Source organism: Helobdella robusta (assembly GCF_000326865.2).
Source record: "Helobdella robusta unplaced genomic scaffold HELROscaffold_40, whole genome shotgun sequence".
NCBI lineage: Eukaryota > Metazoa > Annelida > Clitellata > Rhynchobdellida > Glossiphoniidae > Helobdella > Helobdella robusta.
Window position 1 is genome coordinate 727,739 of NW_008704903.1, and position 11,871 is coordinate 739,609.

At 35.5% G+C, this 11,871-nt stretch overlaps 1 protein-coding gene across 1 annotated transcript; it reads left to right on the forward strand.

Annotated features, from left to right (window-relative positions):
• Positions 1 to 259: 259 nt before the first annotated feature.
• Positions 260 to 10,909, forward strand: HELRODRAFT_176931 (hypothetical protein; the record flags this gene model as incomplete). Its single annotated transcript, XM_009025164.1, has 25 exons — positions 260 to 441; positions 1,112 to 1,220; positions 1,429 to 1,503; positions 1,891 to 1,974; positions 2,162 to 2,256; positions 2,595 to 2,781; positions 3,157 to 3,321; positions 3,640 to 3,776; positions 4,016 to 4,076; positions 4,279 to 4,387; positions 4,736 to 4,844; positions 5,363 to 5,512; positions 5,731 to 5,986; positions 6,336 to 6,385; positions 6,617 to 6,722; positions 6,974 to 7,149; positions 7,344 to 7,415; positions 7,580 to 7,714; positions 8,224 to 8,335; positions 8,559 to 8,660; positions 8,733 to 8,816; positions 9,091 to 9,213; positions 9,448 to 9,709; positions 9,825 to 9,909; positions 10,807 to 10,909. 25 exons carry the CDS (start codon positions 260 to 262, stop codon positions 10,907 to 10,909), a joined length of 3,129 nt encoding a protein of 1,042 aa, XP_009023412.1.
• Between the last annotated feature and the right edge of the window lie 962 nt (positions 10,910 to 11,871).

Sequence of the window (11,871 nt, forward strand, 5' to 3'; positions counted from 1 at the left end):
GCTCACTCATTCATTCATTCATTTTCCTCTGCATATTAACAACGCATCATATTACAAAACGTGATAGAAGTTTTTGGGCGGAAGTTCAAGGGCGATGATGATGATAGTGATAAGAAGAATAACCATAATAACAATAACAATAGTAATAATAATGACAATAATGATAATAATAGTAATAATAATAATAATGATGATGACGACGATGATGATGATGATGATGACGACGATGATGATGATGATGATAGGCCTTCGAATTCGAATGTTCAATGTGGTCATGAAGCTGTTGTCGTGTGTGCTGTACGTGGCTCGTGTCGTTATGGAAGAAAATCTCTGCGGACATCCCAGAAATGGCTTCGCATTCGATCCCGGTAGCTCTGCCGCTGCCGCCACCGTTGACAACGACACTCTCAGCTCTGCTACTGCTGCTTCTACTACAACAACGTATGTTTTCTTGTGTTGAATCGTTGTCGTTGTTGTTGTTGTTGGAAGTGTTGATGTTGGTGATGCTGGTTGATTGTTCGAATGGATGGATGATTTTTTTTGAAAAGTGAATTGCTGTTGAATGAATGTATGAATGAATGAATGAATGAATGAATGAATGAATTAACGAATGAATGAACGAAGTAACGAATGATTGAATGAATGAATGAATGAATGGACAAATGAATGAACAAGTAGTTAGACGAATAAATAAATAAATAAATAGATGGATTATTACTTGAATGAAATTTTGAAAAAAACGAAGCAAGATATAATGGATCAAGACAATTTTTTTTTTCAAAATGTTTGAAAGGTTGAGCCCGCCTGATGAGGATGGGAAAACTCAAATTGATTGGTTTGTTCACATTTTTTTGTATGTTTGTTCGCCGTTCGTTTGTTTGCGGTAGTTCACCACTTGTTTGTTCATCGTTTGTTCGCTGTTCCATGTTCATCATCATCAGCGTTCGGATGTATTTGTTCAGTTTTTTGGGGTATCCTAGATTTGTATATTTATGTCGTCGTCAACATCATTATATTACCATCATCACCACCATCAAAACATCATCAAGCCGTCATCGTCATTGTCATCACGCCATCATCATCATCATCATCACCATAACATCATCATCAGGATTTCGATTTTGTGGGTCTGCAGACACGTGTGGTTCTGGGCCATCCAGGTCACAGTGGCCATCATCAGTCTCCTTGAAACGTTACTCGTCACTTATCTCAGTTATAAGGTGACGACGATGATGATGGTGGTGGTGGTGGTCAAGTGATGATGGTTATGATGATGATGGTGGTGGTCAAGTGATTATGATGATGATGGTCAAGTAGTGAGGATGATGATGATGGTGGTCAAGTGATTATGATGATGATGATGATGGTATTGATGATGATGATGATTTTGACGACGATAATGATGACGTCCATTTTTTCCACTGCCAGGGAAACCTCCTACAGCAAATAGTCACGCCAGAATTCATCTTGGAGCTTGTAACTACTGTCCCCTTTATCATCACCGTTAGCCTGATGATGATGATGACGACGACGATGATGATGATGATGATAAAGACGATGATGATGACGATGATGATGATGACGACGATGATGAAGACGATGATGATGACGATCATGATGACGATCATGATGAAGATGATGATGATGACGATCATGATGATAGCTCTGAGTATAATGATGATGATATACGATGTTGATGTTTACAACGGTAAAGTAAAAGATAATAAATAACGACGATTATGTTTCTCTTTCAATGGTGCTTCTGCTGCTAATGAGGACGACGACGACGACGATGACGTCATATCATTATTATTGTTATTATTATTGTTATTATTATTATTATTGTTATTATTATTATTATTGTTGTTGTTATTATTAATGACGTCACAGTTATTCTACCCGCCAATAAAAGACCTCTTCGTCCCCGTCTTTCTGAACTGCTGGCTGGCTCAAATGGCGCTCAGCAATATGTTGGTGTGTAACTTTTGTTTTTCTTATATTTCAAATTTGAAAACTTGTGCGCTACATAAATAACATTATTATTTTTATTAGTATTCTTTCTTTTTTATTACTATTATTATTATAACTCTAAAATAAATTAATTTTAAATAAAATTGTTTCGTATTTCATTTCAACCGACCATCTAATGCCATCTTGACAGAATGACTTGAACAGGGTAAGGCAGAAGTCCCACTCAGCACTCGCTCAACAACTCTTCATACTGCTGGCTACCTTCTTATGCCTTATATTCACCAGGTTTCATCCTTCTCTGGAATATGATGATAGTTCAATTTTCATACAAAAATGTCGTGAAATTTGTTGGTATCTATTTTCAATTTTTTTTTGTATAAACAAAGCGTTCTGCTTTAGTGTTTGTCGCAACAGCCAAAAACATTCTACAACACCATCAGCCACAATTCAACAACCTCATTGAACATTCAATGCCATACAACGTCAACAATTTGTAAAGATTTGTGTGAATTTTTGGCTTCTGAAACGCCAGGAGCGACACCACCACCAACCACGCCACCACCAACCACGCCACCACCAACCACGCCGCCACCAACCACGCTACTAAAACGCCACTGAAACAGCGTTTGCGGCTTCCAGCATCTTCAAAGAGGCAGTAGCAAGACCAAGGTTTCCCTGTTCAACTCCCTCTGGTTTGTCATCGTGACGTATTCAACAGTGGGTTATGGGGACATGTACCCTGACATCTGGCCTTCTAAGCTCTTCATCATGCTTCTCATCTGCACGTCATTCATTGTTCTGCCTAAACAGGTTTGGCTTTGTTCGTTTGTTTGGTTGTCTGTCTGTCTGTCTGTCTGTTGACTTGTTTGTCTATTTATCTGTCGAGTTGTCTGTTGGCTTGTCTGTTTTTTTGTTTGTATTGTTTTGTTTTCATTTGCTTCGTTCATCCATTTAATGTTTTCTTTACACTTTACAATATACATACAAATCTAGTAAGAAAAATTAAAAAGACAAACTCCAAATTGATTAATGCCAACAATTCGGTAGAACTCACACAACACTGTATAAAATATGAAATATGGTCTCCTTTCAACATACAATTCTGTACGAACGTACGTTCTATCATGTACCGTACACACACTCGCTCCGTGTATGAACAACACTTCCCAACGTTAATTAATCAAGATCGACGCCCTGGCGCACACGTGGATGGAGAGGCAGAAGATGGGTGGATCGTACAGCAGCCACCGCGCCTACAACGAGAAGCACGTTGTCGTCGTGTCCACCATCTTGCAGTCTGACGTCATCATGGATTTCCTGAATGAATTCTATGCCCATCCCAAAGTTCAGGTTAGTGTCTGTCAGTTTTTGTTTGTTTGTTTGTTTGTTTTTGTGCGTTCCTACGCGTGAGTGTTTGTAAATGTGTGTTTGTGTGTGTGTGTGTGTGTGTGTGTGTGTGTGTGTGTGTGTGTGTGTCTGTATGTTTGTTTCCTGGATGAGCGTTTCAGTCAGTTTATTCTCGTGTTAAATTATTTCATAAAGCTCCTAATTACAATTGATGATTTGATGAACATTTTAACTATTTTTTTCCGATCATTACATAATTGTATATCTATTAATTAATTTATTTACTTATTAATTATTAATTAATTGATGACAATGATTAAGGATTACTTCGTTGTACTACTTTCACCCTCTGAGATGGATGACACGTTGAAACTTATACTGCAAGTCCCTATCTGGGCAGCGAGGGTTATTTATATCCGTGGCTCCGCCCTCAAGGATTCCGACCTATCACGTTGCAGGTAGTGTTAACTGATTAATATTCATGAATTCATTGTCAATTAATTATGTTTACAAATTTTGCTGATTAATATTCGTGAATTAATTTTTTTGACCTATCAGGTTGAAACGAATTAAAATTATCCTTAATATGAATAATTAATTTCATAAATACCGTATTTTTTATATATTTTAATAATAAAAAGTACCAAATGCGTGCTCCTCTATTTCAAATTTCGTAACGATGACGTCACCGTTACAGATTGCAAGATGCATACGCCTGCTTCTTCATCGTCAGTCGGAACCAGGATAAGATGGCTTCGGTGAGAAATTTACACACACACACACACACTAACACACACACACACGGACACACAGACACACACACACACACACGGACACAGACATATAAACGCATACATGCACGCACACTTTCATAAATACATTATAATATAATATAAATATTGTAAGGCCCTCTTTGTGTAATCTCAAAACACACACTCGCACACATACACACACACAAAGGACCAACACACGATATTGAGGTCATGGGCGGTCAGGGACTTCGCCCCGCAAGTCACCCAGTACCTACAAATATTCAAACCAGAAAATAAACTGCATGTGTATTTTGCCGGTCGGTTGGTTGGCTGGGGTTATCTTTTATTGTTATTGTTATTATTATTGTTATTATTATTATTATTATTGTAATTTTTATTAATAATATATGATAAATAGATAGATAGAAGGATGGATGGGTAGCTAAATAAATGAACATATGAATGGTTTGATGAATGAGTGAATGAATGGATGAATGAATAAATGAATGAATGAGTGAATGAATGAATGAATGAATGAACGAACGAACGAACGAATGATTGAATGAATGAATGAATGAATGAATGAATGAATAAATGAATGAATGAATGAATGAATGAATGAATGAATGAATGAATGAATGAATGAATGAATGAATGAATGACAGAATGTCTGGTCTGCGAGGACGAATTCAAGTACTCCCTACTGGCCAACAACTGCCTCTTCCCAGGAATCTCAACGTTCATGACTCTACTGCTGCATACATCGGACGGACTGTTAGTCAGCAAGGGCCACTTTTTGGATGAATTAATTAATGAATGGATGGATGAATGGATGGACGGATGGATGGATGGATGGATGGATGGATGGAAGGATGGATGAATGGACGGATGAATGGATGGATGAATGGAATGGTTGGATGGATAATTGGATGGATGGTTGGATGGATGGATGGATAGACGGTTGAATGGATAAATGGTTGGATGGATGCGGTAGATAAATGAATGAATAAGCAAACAAGTGAATGATTGAATGATTGAAAAAACAAATAAAGGAACAAAGAACAAACAGACCAGCACTAACATATTAAGAAAAGGATAACATTGTAAATATAAATGGATGAATTGGTGTGAAAAGTTTGAATGAACGAATGAATCAGTGAACGAATGAAGGAATGAAAGAACAAATTAGAATAAATAAATAAATAAATGATCGAACGAACGAACAAACAAATGAATGAATAAACGAACGAACAAATGAATGAATGAACAAACAAACAAACCACCATCTAAAGAGAAGGCCAACACTGTGAACAAGAGTGGATGCGAGTCTATGGGAAGTACAGTGGGAACGAGATGTACCACGTCCTCGCTCGAACAAGCATCTTCTTCGGAGAATACGTTGGAAAAAGTTTCACATTCGCCTCATTTAACGCACACAGAAAGTTGGTAAACATTTCTTCTAAATTTATTAAATTATTTATTTATTTATTAATTATTAATTAATTAATTAATTTTAATAAATTATAATTACATTATTACCATTGTTTTTATAATTAATAATATTATGAGCGATTTCATGTCATCAAACTATTTTCGCTCCTCTTGATTTAAATCCTATTTGAGAGTTTTTCCCCCGCGTCGTCCAACACCGACCAATCAGGTATGGAGTCTGTCTGGTGGGCGTGGTCAGCGAGGGCAAATCAGAGCACATGTTTTTGAACCCGGGCAGCGGTTACCTCCTCAAAGAGTCGGACGTCTGCCTCTACCTTTCGCTGTCAAAGGAGGAAAACGCCTACATCACGAGGTCTGATAAAGAGCAGCGAATGATTGACAGCAGCAAGAAGAGCACATCCTTTCAGGAGAGAGATATATTGGACCCGGAGAAGGGCGTGGAGTCGGGGCCCGCCCTGCGACAAGTTGGTCAGTGATGATGCTGATGACGTTGTTTGTGATGATGATGATGGCGGTGTTGATAATGATGATGATGGCGGTGTTGATGATGATGATGATGACGGTGTTGATGATGAGGAGGATGATGTTGACGACGACGATGATTTCATTACAAATGTGTTGTACTTTTTTTTCGAATGAAATGCAGTTACGGAAGCAAAGAGATTATCAAAAGCCGAGCTGGTTGGCGACTTTTCATCTCCCGAACAGCAACAGCAACAGCAGCAGCTACTGCTACCACCGCCGACAACATCATCATCATCACAACAGCCAACACAACAGTTATCATCATCTTCATCATCACCACCACCACAGCATCAGCAGACCACTTCAAATGCCCTTGACCTTTCTGATTACCCCGACGAGTCAGTTGTTTTTTTTTTGTATTTACCATTTCATTTTGGTTTCTTTGAAAAGTTAACGTTAACATTTTTGATTTCACACGAAAATTTTTTTGAAATTGCGAGATTATCAACAAAGACTCTCACAGATTTCTTTCATATACAACCCGTTAGCACAATTACAAACAAGATAAGTGAGGATGGTTTTTGATTTTTTGACTGGTTGCTATTAATAACTTTATCATCTAAAAATAGCTACACTCTGGGAATTCCACCGGTCAGCCCGTACATCGGGGTGACGCCCCACATATGCCATCTGCTGAGGAGGAAGAGAGCCCTATGCTGCCTCGTCATCAATGAGGTGGGCGTTATATATTATAATTTATTCATAATTTATTCATAATTTATGTTAATTTATTCATCGTTGGTGTCCATTAGAAGTATAATGCATACTTTCGAGATAATCTTATTCATCCACTGTACAGATGAATTTTGACCGACAGCTTAACATTTTTATTAAAAATTTTACAAAAAAAAACAATAAAATAATCATAAATATCAATCAAACATTGCTCGTGAATATTGATGAGTTGTAACTCCGCCCCCTCTTAGACCTGCGAACACATAGATAAGACGCAAGCTTCGGATTACGATTGGAAGAACAAATGTACCATCGTCATCGCTGACGTGGTCAGTACTGCCCTCTTCAACTTCGTCATGAGAATGCGTGGTAGAAATGTCAATCACCGGCTGCTCCAGCCAATCATAATTGTCGTTGAAAAAGATAGGTAAAGTGAGTTTTTTTTTTACAAGTTTTGGATAAATGTCTTGCAATTGAATATATGTAATTTGTGATTTTAGATTTGGGTTAAATATTGACAATAGATGAAATTGTAATTTGCACCGTAAATGATAAAAGATGATAACGATTGAGATAATTGAAATGATGATGATATATGATGATATATGATGATACCAACAGACCTGACGCTTCTTTCTTGGATAGCATATCATACTTTCCTGAGGTTTACTGGATGATCGGATCAATAGACTGGTATTTTGTTTCATTCATTCATTCTTTCATTCATTCATTCTTTCATTCATTCGTTCGTTCATTCATTCGTTCGCTCATTCATTCATTCATTCATTCATTCGTTCGTTCGATCGTTCATTTGTTCGTACATACACACGCACACACAAACACACACTCACACATAGTCTAGATGACCTGCTAGTAGCGGGCATAACGCAGTCCCACAACATTGTGGTGGTCAATAAGGAACTGTCCAATGCCATTGAAGAAGACACATTGGCCGACTGCAACACCCTGGTAGCAGTTCAAACCATTTACAGGTCGGCTCTGGTTGGCTGTTGAATTATAAGGAAAAAAAAAATCTATAATTAATTCGGAATTATAGTTAATTAATTATTTAGTCAATTAACTGGGGTCGGTTGTTGAATTATAAGGAAAAAAATCTATAATTAATTCGGAATTATAGTTAATTAATTATTTAGTCAATTAAGTGGGGTCGGTTGTTGAATTATAAGGAAAAAAATCTATAATTAATTCGGAATTATAGTTAATTAATTATTTAGTCAATTAGTTATTATTATTTGTTATATAACTACATATAATTAGGTTGGTTGTGGCTGGACGTTGAGTTATAAGAAAAATTCTACAGTTTAAATCTTAGCTATAACTTATCAATTGGTTTACTAGTTATTATTAATTATACGATTACATATAATTAAAAATTGAAAAAATCTTAAATTAGTTTGTAATTATGATTGATTGATAGGTTAATTAATTAGTAATAACTATAAAATAATATTTAAATGATTATGAAATAATTTTTTGTAAGATTGTTCCCGACATTAAACATCGTGATGGAGTTGTCGCAGGCTTCCAACATGAGGTTCATGAGGTTTAGGCCTAAGGATAGTACGCAAATGAAGTTCTCGAAAATTGAAAAGGTCATTTTTTCATTCATTCGTTCGTTCGTTCGTTCGTTCGTTCGTTCGTTCATTCATTCATTCATGTTATAAAATGTTGAAGGAACAAATGTACGAACAAATGAATGAATGGGTTCAATGAAGAATAAACAAACGAATGAATGAATAAATAATTCACCGAATGAATGAATAAATGCACGAATGAATGAAAAAATGAATGAAAAAACAAATGAATGAACGACAGAGAGAGCGAGAGAACGGATCGCACTTGTACTTCATGTTCCGACTTCCGTTCGCAGCTGGCTGTGTCTTCAGCGCAAGCATGCTTGATACCATCTTGTATCAGGTCATTATTATTATTTTTATTAAATTATTATTATTATATTATTATTATTATATTATTATCATTATTGGGCAGGCCTTCGCCAAAGAGAATGTGATACAATTTGTGCGGATGATTCTTGGTATAGACGAACACCCCATGTCCGGTCATCTCTCATCTGTTTGTACTTTCTTTCATTCATTCATTCATTCATTCATTCATTCATTCATTCATTCATTCATTCATTCATTTATTTAGTTAGTCATTTATTTATTTGTTTATCAATTTGTTTGTTCATTAATTTATTCATCCATCCATCCATCCGTCACAAATAAATGCTTAAAAAAAGAACTATTTTTGTCGGCCAGTCCCCTATCATTATCACTCGCTCATCCATTCATTCATCTATCCGTCCATCCATTCATGAATGAATGAATGAATGAATGAATGACAGATAAAAATAACAAGCGAGGAGATCTGGGTAGGGACGTACGGTCGCCTCTATCAGAAACTTTGCTCAACAACTCGGGAAATCCCAATTGGTATCTATCGAACCCAGGAAAATATGACTACACTGGTTAGATTCGCTTTCGCTTTCAACACACACACACACATACACACACACATACACACACTCAAACACACACACACACTCATAAACAAAATAAACATAAACAAAAAACCAAATCTCCACATATAAGCATACACAGATACACAACATACATAACACACAAAAAAACATACACTCTTATACACACAAACACACAAACGCACACACCACAGACACACATACAAACACATACAAACACAGGGCATACTAGAGACGATAACGAACTACGATGTAGTTGACTATAAGACGTGCCGAGAAACCGAGAATATGGTCAGGTGTAGGATGGAGTCTCTGGGCTTGGCCTGCCGTAGGATGGCCGAGCAGATGAGGGGCGATGTCCCCCTTAATGACCTCATCCAACAACATCATCATCCAGAGCAACAGCAGCCACAAGAACAACCACAACAACAATGTGATAACCATGAATCTGCAATCGTTAGAGATATAAACCAAAAACCGCTTGGTATGATTATTATTTTTTTATTATTATTATTATAAACATATTATTTTATTATGGTTATAATTTTCATAATCATCCTCATCGTTATCATCGTCATCACTCACTATCGTTCGGAAAGAAAATGTCTGGGGCAAGAAAGAAGCCCTCTCGTACGTCATCATCAACCCCAGCAACGACCTTGAACTTCAACTTGACGACATCATGTTAGTCTAACTGTCATTTTATCACCATGGTGGTGACGACGACGATGATGATGTGGTGACGATAAGGATGATGATGAAGATTATTATGATGATGGTGATGAAGATGAAGATGAGGATTATTATGATGATGGTGATGAAGATGAGGATTATTATGATGATGGTGATGAAGATGAAGATGAGGATTATTATGATGATGGTTGATGGTGACGACGATGATGATGACGTTTGTGATTGTAAAAAAAATATTATTTTTCTCCATTAGATACACGATAAAGCCAGCTATCTAGAAAAAGAGCAAAGGAGGGAAACTAAATGAAGGAGAGAGAAAGAGAAAAGAGAGAGAGAAAGAGAAAGAGAGAGAGGGAGAGAGAGAAAGTGAGATCTCAACAAGACACCATAACCACCATTTCATCATCGTTGTTACCTTGTTTATAAATCTTTTTTTTCCATATTATTCTTTTTCAATTTTTTAATTTTAAACTAATTTTCTTACTTCGATCTAACTGCATTTGCTTCTTTGCCATTCGCATTTTTCAGATTGTAAGCGTTAGTAACAATAGTAATAACAATAATTAAAACGAGTAATAATAATAAATATAATATAATATAATAATAATTTTATATTTATAACAAAATGCTTCAATGCTTGTTAGTTAACGTAGTATTGTAATTAATATATTAGTAATCATTACAAGCTTGTCGATGAATAATAACAACAACATCAACTATATTAATAATAATAATATTTAAAATTTATAAAAATAATAATAATAATAATAATAGTGATTAATTATAACTAATAATATTATTGAGCTGATAGTAGTAGGTCGTGTTTGTTTTTTTTTGTGAAGCTTTCTTTTACTTACATGATATTATATTACATTATATTATACACAGCGCCCCGTTATTTAAGCCAGGAGAGCATCCGCAAGAAAGGAACCTCCATAAGAAAGGGCCCTCCATAAGAAAGGGGCCTTTTATAAAAAATGGCCCTCCATAAAAAAAGGGACTTCCATAAGAAAGGGGCTTCCGTAAGAAAGGGGCCTCAATAAAAAAGGGCCCTCCATAAGAAAGGGCTTTCCATAAGAAAGGGCCCTCCATAAGAATCGGCCTTCCATAAGAATGGGCTTTCCCTAAGAAAGATAGCGTAACTTTGTAATTGTAATGTAAAAACGTGAAATAAGCAAGAAGGGGTTCACCAATCTTTTTAAAAACCAATGTTGATGCCAAGTTAAGTTAAATAGGGACCTATATAATTAAGGGCCGTCAACTTTTTCCTTGCCTTAGGGCGTGCACATTTGTTAATCTAGCTCTGGTGATATTTATTGTTATAATATAATAAAATAATATATATATATATATATATATAATATTATGTTTTATTTATTTTAATCCTATGCGTGTTTGGATGAAATAGAATTAAATAAATCTATTTTCTAACATCGCTTCTCGTCAACCGCGCAGATTTTTTCTCATACAGTTTTCTGTCATTTTGTCATTTTATTGTGAGATTATTTTGATTTCGAATTACTTTTCAGTTTTTTCTGTTTGAATTATTATTCAACAGTTTGATTATTTGGCTATATTTTTAGCAGAAACAAATTATTAAACATTTTTCTAATCACAGAATAAGTAAAGTGTATGGCAGTTTGATAATTCGCTCACAAATTACTAGGCCTAAATACTAAAATATGGTTACAAGAAAATGTTGACTAACAATTATAAACTAGAAGTTAAGTATTTATGCTAGTATTCAAGTAATCTGATCAATTGCTTTTGTTTTTGATTAATTATTGATTAGTGGTGAATTATTAATCCATAGTTTGTGGATCTCACGTTGATATTATATTATTTATTATACTGCATTTTCGCGGTGCCAATTTTGTGTGTGTTTTTTTACAAAGTGTTGTTTTTCTTACAAACTACACATATAAATAGATAAATCTTATGAAATAATATTCT